This window comes from Vulpes lagopus, chromosome 21 (assembly GCF_018345385.1).
Source record: "Vulpes lagopus strain Blue_001 chromosome 21, ASM1834538v1, whole genome shotgun sequence".
NCBI lineage: Eukaryota > Metazoa > Chordata > Mammalia > Carnivora > Canidae > Vulpes > Vulpes lagopus.
Genome location: NC_054844.1, coordinates 39,847,719 through 39,869,674, shown reverse-complemented (window position 1 = coordinate 39,869,674; position 21,956 = coordinate 39,847,719). Strand labels below are relative to the sequence as shown.

General features: G+C 39.1%; 1 protein-coding gene across 1 annotated transcript in view; it reads left to right on the top strand.

The window, feature by feature from the left end:
* The window catches only part of CCNT1 (cyclin T1), a 34,183-nt gene extending 15,466 nt beyond the window's left edge, over nucleotides 1-18,717 (top strand). The window contains exons 7-9 of the mRNA XM_041736309.1: nucleotides 1,222-1,385; nucleotides 1,547-1,617; nucleotides 12,666-18,717. Coding sequence (XP_041592243.1) covers nucleotides 1,222-1,385; nucleotides 1,547-1,617; nucleotides 12,666-14,066 — 1,636 coding nt within the window. The 3' untranslated portion in view covers nucleotides 14,067-18,717. The remainder of the gene's footprint in view (nucleotides 1-1,221; nucleotides 1,386-1,546; nucleotides 1,618-12,665) is intronic.
* The last annotated feature ends 3,239 nt before the right edge of the window (nucleotides 18,718-21,956 follow it).

Here is a 21,956-nt window from a genome sequence, read left to right as displayed (position 1 = left end):
AGTTCGAGTTCCATGTTGGGTGTGGAGATTACTTAAAAATGAAATCTAAAGAAATAAATAATCCAAGAGCATAATTCTGTAAGTTTAGGTAAACTTGTAGTTGATAGTGACTGAGAATCTAATTTGGAGGATTCTGCAATAATTATGGTATTTATTTGCAAGATTTTATCTATTTATTAGCACAAGCAGAGGGACTGGCAGAGGGAGAGGGACAAACAGACCCCCTCCTGGGTGGGGAGTCCAACACCCAGGTTGATCTCAGGACCCTGAGATCATTACCTGAGCCAAAGTCAGATGCTTAACCAAATGAGCCACCCAGGTGCCCCAATAATTATGGTATTTAAAAGACTTCCTTTTTCTTCCCCCATTGCCAGATAAATATGCATGTATATGTGTAAAGAGTTATAATATTTTTTCTTCCTTCTAACCTTTTTAAAACAAAAATTATTAATATATGACTTGTATTACCAAATTATTTGCTCAGTCTCATCTCCAATTGATCATGGAAAACCAAAGATATTCCTACTGACTGTCAGGACTAAGAAGTTCATTTTTATACCCCTATAGAAGAAAGTTTTGAAGTAAAGCATCAATTAAACACATTCACAATTGAGAGAGTGTTCATTATTTTATTTTATTATATTTTTATTTTTTATTTAAATTCAATTTAGTTAATGTGTACTGTATTATTAGTTTTAGGGGTAGAATTGAGTGATTCATCAGTTGGATATAACATCCAGTGCTTATTACATCAAGTGCCCTTCTAAATGCCCACCACCCAATTTCCCCTCTGTACATTATTTTAAATAGACCAGACCTGTGATTGGCACAAGATAAGATGATTTTAAGACAGTTTAAAGTATTTGATTTAGGGATTATATATCAACCAAACCATTATAATTTTCCTTAAGTTCTAAGTTATTCTCAGGATAATAGATCCTTATTTTAAAAAACTGAGTACCCTATTTGGTTTGGGTCCTGGTCTTTCATCAGTGGGTGAGATTGAATGAAATCTAGCCAAAAAAATTCAGAAATGTTACCTGAGTAGGTGGGTTAATGGAAAATCATGTTGAGTGCTGGATCAGAGCACTGGATATTTCTTACCCTTCTTACTCTCCAGTGTTTTAATTTTTTTTTCTTTTTAAATAATGGAGAGTTTTAACTTTGGGTTCAGAATTGAGAGCTCATGACACTCTCTTGTTTCCTTCCCTCTGATGTCAGCCTGCATTTGACCACATTTAGCCTGCAGTACACACCTCCTGTGGTGGCCTGTGTCTGCATTCATCTGGCTTGCAAGTGGTCCAACTGGGAGATCCCAGTCTCAACTGATGGGAAGCACTGGTGGGAGTATGTTGACGCCACTGTGACCTTGGAACTTTTAGATGGTAAGTTTTAGAGTAAGGGACCTTGGAAAGCACTTGCTCTTCATCTGTCACATATCTGGCCCAAAGTGACTTGATTCAGATGAAAATAGTTAGTTGAGGTTATTCTTGTTTTTTGCTTCTGTTTCTCTGAGTTTTTCTTAAATGTTCTATTTCATTTGTAGAACTGACACATGAATTTCTACAGATTCTGGAGAAAACTCCTAACCGGCTCAAACGAATTCGGAATTGGAGGGTAAGAATTATTGCTGTAAGCTTGTGGTACAAAACCAGTTTTATTTCTTTTAACTGCACAGTAAATATACCAAAATTGGATATGGACCCCAGGTTTGGAATTTCCCTTTTTCTTAGTTATGTCATAATCATGACTTCAGCTTCATAGCTTGGATACTGGCCCGGAAGTTAATGGTAATAGGTGATAGCAGGATTTGTTTTGTGTTGTGCAACTCTTGTGATAATAGTCAGCAACATTGGTTGAGTGTTTTCTATGTAGAGACTGTTAGGGGAAAAAATGTAACTTCTCTGAGTCCTAAAGTGTTGGGTTCTGGTAGAGGAAAGGTAGAGTTACAAGGTAAGAGCTGGTATCATTCTGTCTTTGACATTATTTGCTTTTAAATGGATTGTAGAATTTTGTTTTTATAGATGAAAGGCAAAAGTTGTATTTCAAATATTTTTCAAAACTTATAATGAGATCATTCTTTTTTTCCCTTGGCATCAGATAGAAAGCTTGTTTAAAAATATTCCTGCAAGGGATCCCTGAGTGGCGCAGCGGTTTGGCGCCTGCCTTTGGCCCAGGGCGCGATCCTGGAGACCCGGGATCGAATCCCGCGTCAGGCTCCCGGTGCATGGAGCCTGCTTCTCCCTCTGCCTGTGTCTCTGCCTCTCTCTCTCCTTCTCTCTCTGTGTGTGACTATCATAAATAAATAAAAATTAAAAAAAAAATATTCCTGCAAAAAAAAATATATATATATATTCCTGCAGGGCAACCCCCGTGGTACAGCGGTTTAGCGCCACCTGCAGCCTGGGGTGTGATCCTGGAGACCCAGGATCGAGTCCCACGTCGGGCTTCCTGTATGGAGCCTGCTTCTCCCTCTGCCTGTGTCTCTGCCTCTCTCTCTGTGTGTCTCTATGAATAAATAAACAAAATCTTAAAAAAAATAAAAAGATAAAAATGTTCCTGCAATCTCAGAAATTCGGATTGATAAATTTAATCTCATTCTCCCGAGTTTGTGAGTTGTAGAAAATGAGTTTACCTAGATTTTAAAGAATTGACAGTACATAGGTCATCACTGTGATCATATGACACTTCACCAAAATTTCTGAAATTTGCTTTTGGACTAACTGCTGTCATAAGTCATAAGACATGGATAAATTTTAGATATGCACAAATTATTTTTTTAGTTGGCTTGTAGCATTGGTATAGATTACTATAACTTTTTGGTGGTGTGATAGAGTACTTAATATAAAATTTATCCTTTTAGCCAATTTTTTAGTATAGTACTGTATAGTACTGTGTTGTTAACTATAGGCATTATACAGTAGGTCTCCAGGACTTATCTTGTAACTGACTTTGTATCCTTTGACTAACAGGTTCTTGTTTTTCCCTACTCTCCAGTCCTCTATTTTACTCTGTCTGAATGAATTTAATTCTCTTAGGTTCTTCATATAAGTGAGATCATATTTTGTCTTTCTGTGTCCGGCTTATTTCACAGCAAAAGGCCTTCATTCATGTTGTGGCAAGTGGCAGGATTTCCACCTTTTTTTTTTTTTAATTATGGTAAAATGCATATAGCATAAAGATACCATCTTAACCATTTTTAAATGTATATTTTAGTAGTATTAAATATATTCATATTGTTTAACCGTTATTACCGCTCATCTCCATAATACATTTCATCTTGTTTTTGCTGAGTTCTGAGTTCAGTGTGGGGCTTGATCCCATAACCCTGAGATCATGACCCAAGAGCTGACACCAAGAATTGGATGCTTAGTCAACTGTGCCACCCACGTGCCTCTCATTTCATCTTGTAAAATTGAAACTATACCCATTATATAAGTCCCCACTCTCCCTCCCTCTCAACCCTTGGCAACCACAATTATACTTTCTATCTTTATGATTTTACTACTTTTAAGTACCTCATATAAGTGGAATCATAAAGTATTTGTCTTTTTGTGGCTTATTTCACTTAGCATAATGTCCTAAAGTTTCATCCATGTTGTAGCATATTGTAGAATTTTGTTTATTTTATTTTTATTTATTTATTTTAAAGATTTTATTTATTTATTCATGAGAGACACAGAGAGAGAGGCAGAGACACAGGCAGAGGGAGAAGCAGGCTCCATGCAGGGAGCCCCACGTGGGACTCGATCCCGGGTCTCCAGGATCACACCCCAGGCTGAAGGCGGCGCTAAACCACTGAGCCACCCGGGCTGCCCCGAATTTTATTTTATTTTATTTATTTATTTATTTATTTATTTATTTATTTATTTATTTATTTTTTGTTATTTATGTATTATAGTCACAGAGAGAGAGAGAGAGAGAGGCAGAGACACAGGCAGAGGGAGAAGCAGGCTCCATGCACCGGGAGCCTGATGTGGGATTCGATCCCGGGTCTCCAGGATCGCGCCCTGGGCCAAAGGCAGGCGCCAAACCGCTGCGCCACCCAGGGATCCCAAATTTTGTTTATTTTAAAAGCTGAGTGATACTCCATTGTATGCATCTATCACATTTTGCCTATCCATTCATCTGTTAATGAACAATTAGGTTGCTTCCATATTTTAGCTGCTGTGAACATGGGTGTATAAGTATCTCTTTAAGACCTTGCTTTTTATTCTGGTTATATATCCAGAATTAGAATTGCTGGATTATATCGTAGTTCTGTTTTTAATATTAATTTTTGAAGTGGTTTTAAAACTTTTTAACTAGAAAAATAAAACAAATTTTTGAAGTCCAGATTGTTCAGTTTTTCTTTTGTTACCTATACCATTGATATCATATCCAGAAATTCATTCCTTTTGTTACCTGTATCGTTGATTTCATATCCACTGTTATGAAGCTTTTGTCCTCTTCTAAGAGTTTTATTAAGCCCTTTATCCATTTTTGAGTTAATTTTGTATATAGTACTAGATAAGGGTCCAACTTCATTCTTTTGTATGTGGATATCCAGTTTTCCCAGCACCATTTATTGAGAAGATTATCCTTTCCCTGTTGAATGTTTGGCATCTTTGGTGAAAATCATTTGACCATGTATGCAAGGGCTTATTTCTGAGTTTTCTCTTCTGTTTCATTCATCTGTATGTCTTTATGCCAGTACCACACTTTACAGTGATTATTTTAGCTTTGCAGTAAGTGTTAAAATCAGGAAGTACAAATTCTCCAGTTTTGTTTTTCATTTTCACTTTGATTTGGCTGTTTGGGGTCCTCTGAGATCCCATATGAATTTTAGGGTGGCTTGTTCTATTTCTGCAAAAAAACATCATTGGGATTTTGATAGGGACTGCAGTGACTTTGTAGAAGCTTAGGGTAATAATATTCACATTTCAACAATTTTAAGCCTTTGAATCTAGAACATAAGTTTTCCATTTAGGTCTTTTTTTTTTTTTTTTTTAAGATTTTATTTATTTATTCATGAGAGATACAGAGAGAGGGAGGCAGAGACACAAGTAGAGGGAGAAGCAGGCTCCATGTAAGGATCCTGGGAATCCAGGATCATGCCCTGAGCCAAAGGCAGATGCCCAACTGCTAAGCCACCCAGGCGTCCCTCCATTTAGGTCTTATGTAATTTCTTTTAGCAGTGTTTTGCAGTTTTAATTGTACAAGTCTTTCACCTTCGTGGTTAAGTTAATTTATAAGGTTTGGTGGGGTTTTTTTAATACTGTTGTAAATAGGATAGTTTTCATAATTTACTTCATAGATTGTTCATATATAGAAATGCAGCTGAATTTTATGTGTTGACTTTGTATCCTGTTACTTTGTTGAATTCATGTATTAATTCTAACTTTTTGTGTATGTAGACATTTCTATATAAGGTTGTATCATCTGCAGACAAATATTTTACTTATTTACCAATTTGAATGTTCTTTCTTTTCTTGAGAGAGGGAGGGAAAACATGTGAGTGGGGAGGGGCAGAGGGAGAGAGAGAGAATCTTAAGCAGACTCCATGTTCAACACTGAGCCCAGTGTGGGGCTCCATCTCACAACTCTGACATCATGACCTGAGTAAAAATCAAGAGTCAGATGCTTAACTGAGTCACCCGGGTGTCCCTGAATGCTTTTTGTTGCCTGGTTGTTGTGATGTGAAGTGAAAGGGGGCATCCTTCCCTTGTTCTAGATCTTAGCAGAAAACCTTTCAGTTTTTCACTGTTGAGTATGATATTTGCTATGAGTGTTTCATATATGGGTTTTATTATGTTGAGGTAGTTTCCTTCTATTCCTAGATTGTTGCGTGTTTTTTTATCATGAGAAGGTGTTGGGTTTTGTCAAATGTTTTCTATATCTAGAAAATCGTGTTTTTTTTCCCTTTATTGTGTTTATATGTCATATTATATGGATGATCTTTGTATGTTGAACTATTCTTGTATTCCAGGAATAAATCCCACTTGGTCATAGTGTATAATCCTTTTAATATGCTGCTTAAAAAGATTGGTGTTACTTCTTTAAAAGATTCACCAGGGATCCCTGGGTGGCGCAGCGGTTTAGCGCCTGTCTTTGGCCCAGGGCGCGATCCTGGAGACCCGGGATCGAATCCCACATCGGGCTCCCGGTGCATGGAGCCTGCTTCTCCCTCTGCCTGTGTCTCTGCCTCTCTCTCTCTCTGTGTGTGTGACTATCATAAATAAATAAAATTTAAAAAAAAATTTAACAACAACAAAAAAAAGATTCACCAGTGAAGGCATCAGGTCCAGGGCTGTTCTTTGTTGGGAGATTATTTTATTATTAATTCAATCTTCTTGCTAGTTATAAATCTACTCAGATTTTCTATTTCTTTATGGGTTATTCTCAGTAGGTTTTGTATTTCTAGGAATTTAATTTGTCCATTTCATCTAGATTATCTAATTTATTGGCATATAATTGTTGAGAGTACTTTTATAATCCTTTTTATTCTGTAGAATTGATAGCAATGTCTCCACTTTTATTTCTGATTTTAGTAGTTTGAATCTTGTTTTTTTCCTAGGCCATCTAGCTAAAGGCTTAATTTTGTTCTCAAAAAGCCAATTTCTAGTTTTATTAATTTTTCTCTATTCTATTTTATATTTTATTTCTGCTCTAATTGTTATTTCCTTCCTTCTACTTGCTTTGGCTTGCGTTTTTTTTTTTTTTTTTTTTTTAAGATTTTATTTATTTATTCATGAGAGACACACACACACAGAGGCAGAGACACAGGCAGAGGGAGAAGCAGGCTCCATGCAGGGAGCCCAATGTGGGACTCAATCCTGTCTTGAGGATCACGCCCTGGGCCGAAGGCGGTGCTAAACCGCTGGGCCACCCAGGCTGCCCAGCTGTTCTTTTTGTATTTCCTCAAGTGTTTGTTGAGATCTCTATTGTTTTTTAATGTTAGTGTTCATAGCTCTAAATTTATCCTAGTGCTGTTTTTGCTGTATCCCATAAGTTTTGTTATGTTGCATTTTTGTTTTCATTCATTTCTAAGTATTTTCTAGTTTCCGTTTTGATTTCTTTAATCCATTGGTTGTTTAAAAGCGTTGTTTAGGGGCAGCCCCGGTGGCTCAGCAGCTTGGCTCAGTGGCTTAGCGAGGCCTTTGGCCTGGGGCGTGATCCTGGAGTCCCACATCAGGCTCCTGGCATGGAGCCTGCTTCTCCCTCTGCCTGTGTCTCTGCCTCTCTCTCTCTCTCTCTCTCTCTCTCTCTCTCTGTGTCTTTCATGAATGAATAAATAAAATCTTTAAATAAATGTTGTTTAGTTTCTACAGTTTTGTGAATTTTCCAGTTTTCCTTTTGTTACTGATTTTTTTTTTTTTAAGATTTTATTTATTCATGATAGACAGAGAGAGAGAGAGAGAGAGAGAGAGAGAGGCAGAGACACATAGGCAGAGGGAGAAGCAGGCTCCATGCTGGGAGCCTGATGCGGGACTTGATCCCGGGACTCCAGGATCGCGCCCTAGGCCAAAGGCAGGCGCTAAGGAATTCCCGTTTTTTTTTTTTTTTTTTTTTTTAAGATTTTATGATTTTTTTTTTTTAAGATTTTATTTATTCAAGAGACACACAGAGAGAGGCAGAGACAAAGGCCGAGGGAGAAGCAGGCTCCCCATGGGGAGCCTGATGGGGGTGTTGATCCCACAACCCTGGGATCACAACCTGAGCCAAAGGGCGATACTCAACCACTGAGCCACCCAGGTGCCCCTGTTACTGATTTTTTAAAAAAAATATATTTTATTTATTTATTTTGGGGAGGGGGGAAAGAGAGTGTGAGCCCTTGAGAGTGAGTGCTCACACATGGGAGCAGGGGGAGGGACAGAGGGAGAAGTAGATTTCCCACTGAACAAGGAGCCTGACCCTGGCTGGATCCCAGGACCTAGAGACCATGACCTGAGCCAAAGGCAGACGCTTAACTGACTGAGCCACCCAGCAATCACCTTGTTGCTGATTTCTAACTTTGTCTTGTCAGAAAAGCTAATTTGTATATTTGTCTTTTTTTTTTTTTTTTAAGATTTTATTCATGAGAGATACAGAGAGAGGCAGGCTCCTCACAGGGAGCCCAATGTGGGCCTTGATCATCCCTGAACTGGGATCACACCCTAAGCCAACGCCAGATTCTCAACCTCTGAGCCACCCAGGCGTCCCCATATCTGTCTTTTAGAAATCTAGACTGGGCAGCCCCGGTGGCACAGCGGTTTGGCGCCCTCTGCAGCCTGGGGTGTGATCCTGGAGACCTGGGATCGAGTCCCACATCGGGCTCCCTGTGTAGAGCCTGCTTCTCCCTCTGCCTGAGTCTCTGCCTCTCTCTCTCTGTGTCTATGACTAAATAAATAAAATCTTTTAAAAAAAAAGTCATTAAAAAATAAAGAAAATAGGGATCCCTGGGTGGCGCAGCGGTTTGGCGCCTGCCTTTGGCCCAGGGCGCGATCCTGGAGACCCGGGATCGAATCCCACGTCGGGCTCCCGGTGCATGGAGCCTGCTTCTCCCTCTGCCTGTGTCTCTGCCTCTTTCTCTATCTCTCTGTGACTATAATAAATAAGTAAAAATTAAAAAAAATTAAAAAAAAAATAAAGAAAATAAAAATCTAGACTCACTTTGTGGCTTCATATATGGTGTCTCTTGGTAAAGGTCCCATGTGTACTTGAGAAGAATGGTTTATACTGTTGTTGGGTATGTTCTGTTTATGTCTGTTACATCTGGTTGTTTTATATTTTAAGTTCTTTTTCCTTATCTTTTGTCTGGTTTTTCTGTCCAGTGTTGTGGGTGGGTATTGAAGTCTCCAAGTGAAGTCTTCTGTCAGTTTTGATGGTCTTTTATTGGTATATAAATGTTTATAATTGTTATAATTGCTATATTGAGTCTTTTATTAATATATAATGTCCTTTTGTATCTCTTGAAACCTTTTTTGTTTTTTTATTTTTTAAAAAATTTTTAAAGAAGATTTTTATTAATTCATGAGGGACACACAGAGAGAGAGGCAGAGACATAGGCAGAGGGAGAAGCAGGCTCCATGCTAGGAGCCCGATGTGGGACTCAATCCTGGAACCCCAGGATCATGCCCTGAGCCGAAGTCAAATGCTCAACTGCTGAGCCACCCAGGCATCCCACCTTTTTTGTTTTAAAGTATATTTTGTCGCATATCAGTATAGCCATCCTTGCTCTCTCTTGATTAGTGTTTGCATGATTTATGTTTTTCCTTCCTTCCATTTTCAGCCTGTTTGGGTCTTAGGATCTCAGTTGCTTGTAGATGGCATATAGCTGGATCATGTATTTTTATGCATTTTGACAATCCCAGTCTTTATTGGAGAGTTTAACCTATTTACATTTTTTTTTAAGATTTTATTTATTCATGACAGAGAGAGAGAGAGAGAGAGAGAGAGAGAGAGAGAGAGAGAGGCAGAGGCAGAGACACAGGCAGAGGGAGAAGCAGGCTCCATGCAGGGAGCCTGATGTGAGACCCGATCCCGGGTCTCCAGGATCATACCCTGGGCTGAAGGCGGCACTAAACTGCTGGGCCACCGGGGGGCTGCCCCCTATTTACATTTAAAATAATTATAGAAAATGTCATTATGCTTACGCAGTTTGTTTTCTATATGCCTTGTCTTTTTTTGTCCCTCATTTCCTGCATTACTGTCTTTTAGTTGATTTTTTCATAGTGAAAATTTTAAATTCCTTTCTCATTTTGTGTATATTCTATTGCTGTTTTCTTTTTGGTTACTCTGAAGATTACATCATAAAGATATAATAGTTTGAATTTATACTAGTTTAACTTTAGTACATACAGAACTTTTCTTCTTGCTACCTGCATCTCCATATCTTTTAGTTGTTGATGTCACAAAGTTGTATCTTTTATATACTGTATGTCCCAGAACATTAATAGTCCTTTTAAATGCATTAGGCTCTTAAATAGAAAATAAGATTTGAGTTAAAAACCAAAGTTACAGTAATACTAGGTTTTCCTTTCATAATACTTTGCAGAACTCCCTTGAGCACTTCTTGGATGACTGGTCTAGTAGTCATGAACTCCCTCAGCTTTTACCTATTTGGAAGGTCTTAATTTCTTCCTCATTTTTAAAGGACATTTTTGTTGCATATAGGATTCTTGGTTCACAGAGTTTTTTTCTTTTAGCACTTGCAGTGTATTGGCCCACTGTCTTCTGGCCTCCAAAGTTGCTGATGAGATACTTGTTCATGATCTTACTGAGGATCCCTTGTACCTGCTGATTGACTTCTCTCTTGTTGCTTTCAAGATTCTCTGTCTTTGGCTTTTGAAGTTTAGTATGTCTTGTGTGAGCCTCTTTGAGTTCATCTCACTTGGAATTTTTTTTGTGAGATGAACTTTTGTTTCTATTCATGTCTTTATCAAAGTTGGGAAATTAGCAGCCATTATTTTTCCATATATTCTCTCCACCCCTTTTTGTCTTTTCTCCTTTTAGAATTTTCATGATGCATGTGTTGGTCCACTCGATGGTGTCTTATAGGTCTCTTAGACTCTCTTCACTTGCTTCAATCTTTTTTCAGTATAATTTTCATTGTCCTATCCTAACGTTTGCTGATTCTTCCTTCTGCCTGTTCAAATCTCCCTTTGAATCCTTCTGGTGGATTTTTCATTGCAGTTACTGTATTTCTCAGCTCCAGGATTTCTTTTTGGTTTCCTTTTAGGTTTTCTGTCTCTTTATTGATATTTCCATTTTGTTCATATATTGTTTTATTAGCTTTGTCCACAATTCCCCTTATATAGTTATTTGAGTATCTTTAAGGGAGTTATTTTAAAGCCTTTGTGTTGTAGTTCTGCCATTTCAGAGGCAGTTTCTGTTTATTTATTTTTTTTCTTTTGAATGGATCGTACTTTCTTGTTTTTTTTAAATGCTTTGTGATTTTTTTGTTGAACACTGGACATTTGAATCTGATAATGTAATTCTGGACATCAGATTCCCAGGCTTTTCTATTTTTTATTACTGTTTTTGGATGGAGGGGTGGATTTGATTTTGTATGGTGTCTTTGCTGAAGATCACCCTGAGGTATAAACTAAGATACTCTCACTTCTTTTCTGATCCTTTCCCTGAGAATATGTGATCAAAATTTTCTAGTTCTCTCTGTATATGTAGTTTTTATTTTTATTTATTTAAAAAAAGATTTTATTTATTCATGAGAGACACAGAGAGAAGCATAGACATAGAGGGAGAAGCAGACTCCTTGCAGGGAGCCCATTGTGGGACTCAATCCCCCGATTAGGATGACACCCTGAGGAAAGGAGAAAAAATGAGTGGGAAATATCAGAAAGGGAGACAGAACATGAAAGACTCCTAACTCTGGGAAACGAACTAGGGGTGGTGGAAGGGGCGGGGGGGTGGGGGTGACTGGGTGACGGGCACTGAGGTGGGCACTTGACAGGATGAGCACTGGGTGTTATTCTATATGTTGGCAAATTGAACACCAATAAAAAATAAATTTATTAAAAAAAAAAAAAAAAGGGATGACACCCTGAGCCCAAGGCGGATTCTCAATCACTGAGCCACCCAGGCATCCCTGCAGTTGTTTTTTTAATATCCTGCTCTTTAATGTCTGGCTTCCAAAAGGGGAAAAAAAACAAAAAATGAAGGGGAGAAAGGGTGCCATCTTTTGAGTCCCCTGGAAGTCACTTTAACCAGAGGGGCAGGAGGTTGTAACGGTAGAGGTAAGTGCAGCAACAGTGGCTGCCTGCCTTTGGGTCTGTACCTTTGTGATCAGAAGCTGCAATCAGGGATCAGAGCACAGAGCCTGATATTTGCAGGATAGAGTCCTTTGTGCTAGTACTTGCTTCTCAAGGTGTGTAAGCTATTCTAGGAACAGGTGCACAGCTGCCTCCATTGTGGCTGGGGTAGGAGATGGGTAGTTACTAATGTGCTGAGAGATGCAAGAGTTGATGTAAGTTAACTCCAGTTTACTGTCCAAGGCTTAACCCAAAAGTTGCAAGCCTTTTTTTTTTTTTAAAGATTTAAATTTTTTTTTATTTATTTGTGAGAGACAGAGACAGAGAGAGAGGCAGAGACACAGGCAGAGGGAGAAACAGGCTCCATGCAGGGAGCCTGATGTGGGACTCGATCCTGAGTCCCCAGGGTCAGGCCCTGGGCTGAAGGCGGCGCTAAACCACGGAGCCACCTGGGCTGCCAAGTTGCAAGCCTTTAACAGACTCCAGAGTTCCAAAATAGTTACATCAGACAAATTCTGCCAGTGAAATTATTGTCTAGGTGGGGAGACAGATTTCTGGTGCTTCCTTCTCTGACTTTTCCCCAGAATCCTTTTTTAAGGCAAGGTATGATTTCATTGTACTTATATGACACATTTGCTTATCCATTTACCCATTGATGGACATATAAGTTGCTTCCATCTCTTGGCATGAATAATGCTGCAGTGAACATGCAAGTGCAGGGATCTCCTTGAGATCTTGTTTGTGTTACTCTTGACTTAAGGTTTTTAAAATCTTACTTCTAATGTTATGATCCCAGAGTAGCCTCCTGCCTGTGGGCTATCCAGGTCTTCCAGTGTTGCAGCAACCACAATCTCCTCAATCCAGGTTTTTTTTTTTTTTTTTTTTCCCATTTTATAAATTACCTGTGGTGAAGAGATGTTATTTGCTTCATTCTAGGCATGCCAGGCTGCCAAGAAAACAAAAGCAGATGATCGAGGAGCAGATGAAAACACTTCGGAGCAGACTATTCTCAATATGATTTCCCAGAGCTCTTCAGACACAACTATTGCAGGTTTAATGAGCATGTCAACTTCTTCTACAAGTGCAGTGCCTTCCCTTCCAGCCACTGAAGAGTCATCCAGCAACCTAAGCAATGTGGAGATGCTGCAGGGCGAGCGTTGGCTTTCCTCCCAACCTCCTTTTAAACTGGAACCTGCTCAGGGTCATCGGACTAGTGAGAATTTAGCACTTATAGGAGTTGATCATCCTTTGCAACAGGATGGTTCTAATGCATTTATTTCCCAGAAGCAGAATAGTAAGAGTGTGCCATCAGCTAAAGTGTCACTGAAAGAATACCGTGCAAAGCATGCAGAAGAGTTGGCTGCTCAGAAGAGGCAGTTGGAGAACATGGAGGCCAATGTGAAGTCACAATATGCATATGCTGCCCAGAATCTCCTGTCTCACCATGATAGCCATTCTTCAGTAATTCTGAAAATGCCCATAGAGGGCTCAGAAAACCCCGAGCGGCCTTTTCTGGAAAAGACTGACAAAGCAGCTCTCAAAATGAGAATCCCAGTGGCAAGTGGAGATAAAGCTGCCTCTTCAAAACCAGAGGAGATAAAAATGCGCATTAAAGTCCATGCTGCAGCTGACAAGCACAATTCTGTAGAGGACAGTGTCACAAAGAGCCGAGAGCACAAAGAAAAGCACAAGACTCACCCATCTAATCATCATCATCATCATAATCATCACTCACACAAGCACTCTCACTCACAGCTTCCAGCTGGTACTGGGAACAAACGTCCAGGTGATCCAAAACATAGTAGCCAGACAAGCACCTTAGCACACAAAACCTATAGCTTGTCTAGTTCTTTCTCCTCTTCCAGTTCTACTCGTAAAAGGGGCCCTCCTGAAGAGACTGGAGGCCCAATGTTTGATCATCCAGCCAAGATTGCCAAGAGTACTAAATCCTCTTCTGTAAATTTCACCTTCCCTCCTCTTCCTACAATGGCCCAGTTGCCTGGGCATAGCTCAGACACAAGTGGCCTTTCCTTTTCACAGCCCAGCTGTAAAACTCGAGTTCCTCATATGAAACTGGATAAAGGGCCCACTGGAGCCAATGGTCACAATGTAAGCCAGACAATAGACTATCAAGATACTGTGAATATGCTTCACTCCCTTCTCAGTGCCCAGGGTGTTCAGCCCACTCAGCCCCCTGCATTTGAATTTGTTCATTATGGTGAATATCTGAATCCACGGGCTGGGGGAATGTCCTCCAGATCTGGCAATACAGACAAACCCCGGCTACCACCTCTACCATCAGAACCTCCTCCACCACTTCCACCCCTTCCTAAGTAAAAGAGACAGAGGAGGAAAAAAATTCCTTAAAAACAAGTTTTTTTTTTTTTTTTTTGGTAACTACTGATTCTCAACTAAGGAAATTACTTCCCTTATGAAATATGTCACCCTTCTTGGACTAGGGAATAAATTAATGTCGAAATGCAAGTGGGAGGGTGGTAGAGGGGCTTGGTTATTATAGCTACTGCCTCAGAAATTTGACTATTTTATTATAGTTTTTACTGGTATTAGAGAGGTGAGAATGTGTTGAAGCTGTGAAGGATTAAGAATACTTTCTCTGTTCTTGGCCTCTCCACCTCCTAATTAGGTTGATTAGAGTTGATGTCTTCCCTCTTCTTGCCAAGACTGAAATATGGAGGGTTTGTTTTATCAAACAGTTGTGGATCCTTTTGGTGTTTAATATATCAGAAGAGAGGAAGTATTTAAACGTCAAATCTTTTAAGAGACTTTTAAAAAAATAATTTAAAGAAAGTAAGTTATCTGTTTAGTTTTTTTTATATCATCGGGGAGGGGATAGGGATTTTGCTGTGTGTATGAGATACATAGCAGTGACTCCTGGGGGGTGGGATTGAAGGGCGGGGGGTATGTAGGGGGGATGGGGTAGGCTTTTGGCTTTGAGTTCTGTCTGATAGGCTCGGCCACTTGAAGTGTTGAGACCTTAAAGTGTGTACGTAAGTGTGGGTGTGTGTTTTTAAGTGTGTGTGTTTAAAAATCATGTTTTATCTTTCCCTCCCTGTCCCTCACCATCTTCACTTCCCAACAGTCTACTAGAGAGAACACAGTGTGGCCTTTAGAACATAAAGGAAGGAAGAGGCATGTGTTTAACATGGTATTTTCCCATTTCTTTATGTTTTAATTGAGTGGTAGCCTTCTAAATTCTAGTTTGGGCAAGTGCAGCCAATAGCCTGATTCTAGACTCCATTATAAAAACTTCCCCTTTACCCTCCCTTTTCCTTTTGATACAGAACAAAGGGGGGGTTGAGGAAGAAGGATTGGAGAGCAAGGCTGGCTTCTGCCCTACAGAATCGGGTGTGTCTTTTTTTCAAGTTGGGCTTTGGGAAAGTGTTCGAGTGAGAGCAGTCTCAGGGTCTCTGAAGGGAAGGGGGATGTGCTGTATATCCTGCCTATGAAAGCCCAGACCATATATGAGAATAGCTCTGGGAGAAGCCATGGAGCTAGAGGATACTGAAAACAATGAAATTGTGATTGGGTGTTTTTAGGATATTGTATTTTAAATTGCATTATGAATGTAAGACTTGCTTTTTATTTGTATATCTGAAGGGAAACAGCTGCATCCTTAATTTTTGCAACCTATACAATTCAGAGATTGGAGCTTGTGAATTTAACAGTACTGGTGTCATGAGGGTGAGCAAGCCTAGTCCACAGATCCAGATTGTCCATCTTTGGTGGCTTTAGTTTCTAGGCAGAGGTTTTTCAGAAGATTTCTAAGAGTCCTTTAAAAAAATGGATCAGAAGTTCTATTCTTATGGGTGCTTGATTATGGTGCAGATTTCAGGATAATTGGTGTTCAAGATCTAGCACTCAGAACTCATCACTTTTGTTGAGGCAAGAAATCTGTCAAGGGGCTTACACAACCAGGTTGTGTAACTGAAAATGCCACCAAGCCACAGATCATTTGATGTGATATTCTTTGGTCTTCATGGTCTTTTTGGCTATGGAAAAGATGATGCAGTTTGAATTTGTCCTTATTTTTAATGCAGCTTCCTTTATGCCAAATAGTCTGTATAGAAAAATTGAATATTTTTCATTGGAAGGCATGGGGAGACAGGAGTTGTACATGTGCTGCTGCTTGCCAGGAGTAGGTTGAGGAGAAAACTGAGGCAGTTGGAATTGTTGATGCACTGGCCTAATATAGGAAGGAATTTGTACAGTAAACCTTAAGGTGAATTAATGTCCTGCATCTCTGCATATTTGAACTCTCCAGAGTGCCTGCCATTGCTGTGTAAAATGAGCTCTCTGCCGACTTATAAACCAGTATTACTTAGAGTGTTACTTCATTTTTATAGACGACATTTTCCTCTATCTCCCTGATATTTTCTGTGTTGTGCTAGGTAATTGGTAGATGTGTGATGTGTTTACTAAATCTAGGCTTTCTATTTGTTTAGATTTTGTTTGGTGGAGTCTACTTTCCCTTCCTGACCTTCCCAAAAATTTTATTTAGTTTGGATCTGTATCTTTGTGGAATCAATCACTGATATGATTATGAAAATGTCTTTTCCAGCATTCAGTTTTTCTCATCAAGTGTCACATTTTTTCTAATCATATGCACTCCTTCACCACAGAGGCAGACATACCCACCTGGCCTCAAGCAATTCTCCGTGGCATCTGTAGTTAGTTCCTTAGACCTCCTGTTTGGAGTGAACTAGATAGTGCTTACTAGAGCCTAAGAGCTACTTTATGCTCTGCAGTCTGGCCTTCGCACTAGTAGTTCATTGCTGATGTAGGTCAATTTAAAGACTTCTATATTATTGCCTCCTGATACTGTTTTAAGATATTTTCAGTGTCTCTTTTTAGATCTCTGTGTATGTCATGAACGTCCTGTGTGCTCTGCATGAAGCTGCTGCATTTGGGTTAGCAGATGTGCCTGTCAGCTAGCATGCCTATTGTTCAAATTACATAAACTTAGGCTTCAAAGGATTGTGTGGTTTCTAAACTCTGTGTTTTCTCTAAGCTCACACCTTCAAAGGGTGAGAAATGGGATTTATACATCCGAAGTTAGTCTAGTTAAACATGGCTTTTTTTTTCCTTTTAACCTAGACTATTAAGGATAAGTGGTGGTAAGCAGGCCTGGAGCCTCAAGTTCTGTAAATCTCATTACTAAAACCTTGCTTGACTCTTACGTTGGCAAAAACAAACACCTGTGGAATGTCCTGAAGGCTTTTAATCAGATACCTGTGTTGCTGTTGGCTGAACTCTAGTGAAGCATTAATTTAAAGCTAAATTGGTCTTCTGGAATATCAGTTATGCTTTTTTGGGTTTAGAAAATATGTAGGAATTAGTCTAAGCTTCTCACTCATGAATCAATGTGTTTCCGAGACTCTCAGCTTCCTCTTTTTCTTTAAATGATTTTTTTTGTGTTTTGATTCAATGTATCCTTTTTCATAGTTCTATATTATTGGCTTCACCAGTGTTGATAGAAAAAAAATCAAATCTTGAGTTGGAAACAGCAATGGATTAGGATATAGAAATAAAATCATGGTAACATCAGTGCTGGATTTCCTTAAGCTTCTGCTACCTAATTCCCCATGTTGAAAGTGCATACTCCTCATATTTTGCTTCTGGACAAAGGCAATTAGAGGAGTCTTAGCCCAGTATGATAGGATTTTAAAGATCTTTCCCAACAGAAACACAGGAATTGTGGGAACATGGGGACAGATGAGGTTTTTTAAAGGATTGTTCTTTTGTCAATAAGTTATTTTGATACTAATGCTAGTAAAAGGGATATTCTAGAACATCTTGAAGTTGGAATACAAATGTTATTCTCTTGGGTTTAGGAGAATTTAAGCAGTCTATGCAACCCTTCACATTGTGAGAAATAAGCCCTTTGCAGTCCCACTAAGCTTTCAGTGACTTCAATGCCTCCTCAGATTCCCTGTGTTGCTGCTTGTTGACACCCAGCTTTTAACTGAGTGTTTGCTCCTGATGGTTTAAGAAATGTTCATGTTGTATCACACTATCAAGTTTTATTTTGTCTTTTTATCCCTCTGTGGGTGTGTGTTTGAAACAAGCATGGTACTGTAATCCTACCTGATAGAGTGTTCTGGAATGAGAATTCTTTCCTAAGCGGGAGACCCTTCCATTTTAATGTTTCTAAAGTTTTTAATATGGACTTGGCATTGGAAAAGGGAGGGAAAGAAAATGTTTACTAAAAAGCAGTGTCTGATCTTCCCCTTTATGAGTGCATATTTATGGTCGAATGAAAAGAAGAGAAAGACTCTTGGGTTTTCCGTTGCCATGTTAAGTATGGAGAGGGATGCTTGACAGCATGCTAATTGAAGCCAGAACAAGTATGTCTCCATCAGGTTATCAGGAACTCTTCAGTTGAATGCTGAGGACCTAACTGGTTAGTGGTAGATCATATTGGAATTGGTTACAAGATAGAAGTGCTGTCTGGATTAAGCACCCTAAGAAAAGAATGCAGCAACCTAACATAGTGTTAAACTAGGTTTCTGGATTTGAAACTGATCTTTCCCTCGCCCCATTCCACACACCTGAAACTGTCCGTTTTCTTATCAGACCAAAGAGCAAAGAAGAAAAAAAAAGTAAAATACTTTACCAATCTATGTCACTCAGGTACAATTTTGTGGTAATATTTTTGTCTGTTTTCTTTGTATTGCTCTTAAGAGTCCTTTCTCAGCACACCATTCTGCTGTTGCCTCTGTCCTCCTCGGGGCACCTCAGTTCTGGATGCTACCCCTGGGATCTCTACCGCTGTTATGTGACTGATAGGATGTAAGTGACCATTACAGTAAGGGCTCTTTGTAAAAAATTCAAAAAAACATTTTTAAAAAATTTAAAAAAGGATGTTGTATACATTTTATAGTCTGGCTATCAGTTTGATATCTTGCTGTCAAGTATGTTTCTCAATCTGTATTTATCCATCCCATCAATAAATGTTAATGATAAAACACTCATCTGATTGTTGTTTATGTGTCCTAAGTCTTTAAATTAGGCTTTACCTGCTGTTTTACTCTTATGATTATAGTTTTTAGTTTTGGTAGTATATACTTTCTGACTACACAAGATCCTGGAGAATTGAGTCCAGGAAAGACCTAAGATTTGGTTGTCACAGTGAACCTGGTAGTAGTATAAAGTATGATGTAGTCAGAGGGGGAAAAAAACCCACACTCAATATAGCATTCTTGGTGGTGCCTGGAAAAACTGATAGTGAATACTCACTCTTTTCCTGATACATATAACCCCCCACCCCCCACACGGTAAATCTTGTAAATTACACATTTAAAGGGAAAGAATACTTATGCCGAAATACTTCAAAATTATAACAAAGCAGAAGCTATGGCTTAAAAACTAAAAGGAAAAAAAGATCAATTTGACAGAATGATGTACACATCTGAAAAAAAAATCACTTTGAGTTCTGGTCAACCTTCCATTTTCTAAAATAAGACAACTTAAGATTTTTGATTGCTGTATCTCTCCTGAAACTTGTGGAAGTTGCTGACTTTAGGAATTCTGGTCTGGTTTGAGTGGAAGAAAAGTAAATGAAGAATGTAGGAATGGATGATATTACAAAATCCTAAGTTTTAGTGACTTGCCTTTGTTAAGAGAGTTAATAACAACTGTGTCATCCTTGGCAATAGATGAGGTACATAAATCACAGTATAAAGGTGGATCCCCATGAATAGGGCTTGTTAAACTAATTCATACAGTTAGGTTTCATCTTATGATCAATGCTTGCATGATCCTGGTCTTTATCATTCAATGTTCTGAGGAAAATTTGAAAACCTTTCTGTGTCTTCTGTGGATTTTATTGGCTTGATAGGATGCATGTATTTATTGCAGTCTGGCTCTGGGGCTTATTTCTGAACTGATTTAGTTTATGTCACATGTCTTAACTTGTGCTACCTCTTTTTGTACTGTGGCATATCCGCCCTTTTATTTCATATAACACTCAGGCAAAAACAAGTTAAAATTGAATATTAGGTAGACCTTTACTGAAGAATAGTTTCAGGTACTTTCCTGCCTTAAATTTATTCATTCATTAGAAAATAGTACCTATCAAGTGCTGTGTACTGTTTACTGATGGAATATGGCAGTAAACGTAAGAGACATCCTGCCCTCATAGAACTTAACACATTCTAGTTGTAGTGGAGATAAGTAAAAGTTAGTATGTTAGATAATAAGTACTTTGGAGAATGTTAAGCGGAGAAAGAATAGAGATTTTTTGTGTGTTTAAGCTAAGTAGGGCTCTTGAAATTGGAAATAAGATGGCCAGGAAGGAAGAAGGCCCCATAAAATTACAATTCAGCAAAGATCTGAATGAGATGAGAGCAAGCCATAACAGTAGCTCAGGTAAGAACATTACAGGCTCTTTTAGGAAACAAGTACAAGGTTCTGAGGTGAGAATATGCTGGTATGTTTGAAAATTGCAGGGAGGCCAGTCTAGCTGGTATGGACACAAGGTGAAGAGAGAGTAGTAGGATGTGTGATTAGAGAGGAAATGGAATGCTAGGTACTGTAGGGCCTTGTAAGCCACCATGTAAGATTGTGAAATGCATCAATGGAAAGCTTGGAGCAGAAAAGGGACGTGGTCTAGCTGAGGTTTTTGTTTTGTTTTGTTTTGTTTGTAGCTGAGGTTTTAAAGTGTTCTTTTAGCCATCTGTATTTAAAATGGCTTTCATAATAAGGTAAGAGATGAGAGTGGTTTGGATCAGGTAATGAGAAGTTATATCTTGAATTTGGAGGCAGTAGGATCTGCTGTAAGTTTGGAAGAGAATAGTCATGGGTGATTCCCAGTGTTTGGCCTGACCAACTGGAAAGGTGGAGTTGTCATACTGAGACGGGGGTAACTACAAAAAGAGCAGGAGTTTGGCATTCATTCATATTCATTCTCTGTGTCATGTGCACACACACCCCTTTCTCTAGGATTGGCACTGAGAACTACAAATTCTCAAAAATTCTCTTTCCTTCGAAACTTCATCTTTGCCAAATTCTTTTTACAAGCAGTCTCAGGTCCGCTTGAACCCATTCATTAGCTAGCAGAGTGTTCAGTGGATTAAAGACAGATATCTTAAAAAAAAAAAAAGCCATCTTCTTTGTTAAACAGCACAAAGAATTTGCCAACATGTTGATCCTTTAATAATATCTTCCCTCTTTCCCACTTAAAGGTAGTGGTTGTAAATAGCAATTTTTTGCTTGTTTTAGCAGGTGGATTTTTTTTTTTCCTGCCTGTGTGGCTCAGCGGTTGAGCGCCTGCTTTCAGCCTAGGGCATGATCCTGGAGTCCCAGGATCGAGTCCCACATCAGGCTCCCTGCACGGAGCCTGCTTCTCCCTCTGCCTATGTCTCTGCCTCTCTCTCTCTGTGTGTCTCATGAATAAATAAATGAAATCTTTAAAAAAAAGATTTTTTTTCCAACTAAGACCTATAGTTGACACTCTAAACAATGAAAGTCTGTTGCATCCCTAGCTAGTTCCTAATGCCTCTTTTCATTGTTCACTGTAGTAGAGTTTTGATATTACCACATCTGGTTTCAGATTCCTATTTTTTAATAAGATTTTATTTATTTATTTACAGAGACAGAGCACAAACGGGGGAGCGGGAGGGAGAGGGAGAAGCAGGCTCCCCGCATAACATCTCTGCTCCATTCTAGCACCCTGGGATCATGACCTGAGACAAAAAGACAGTTAACCAACTGTACCATCCAGGCACCCCTCCCTTTTTTTTTTTTTTAAGGTTTTATTTTTAAGTAATCTGCACTCAATATGGGGCTCCAGCTCACGCCACCAAGATCAAGAGTTGCATGCTCTAGCAATTGAGCCAGCCAGGCGCCCCTGGTTGCAGATTTCTGATTCCCATATTTTCCAGCTAGTTTTGAGTTGTAGAGAGTTTATAACAAATGCCTTCTTTGTATCCCTTCTGACGGTTGGAGCGTTTGCTTATGTGTACATATCATCTTTTCTGTTGATACTATGTTTGTATTTGCATCCACATCCTGAAACTGCTGTAGAATGTTTACTCAAAAAGAACAGGGTCATCTCTCTTGTTCTCTCTGTATCCCTAGTGCCTGGCACTTAGGTTCTCAATAAGTATTTGTTGAATGAATGAATTTTCAGAAAAGGGCCTTCTGGGGACACCCTAATCTGGAAATGACATCTCTTCTACCTCCCCCTCTACCCCTCCCCCTTTGTTT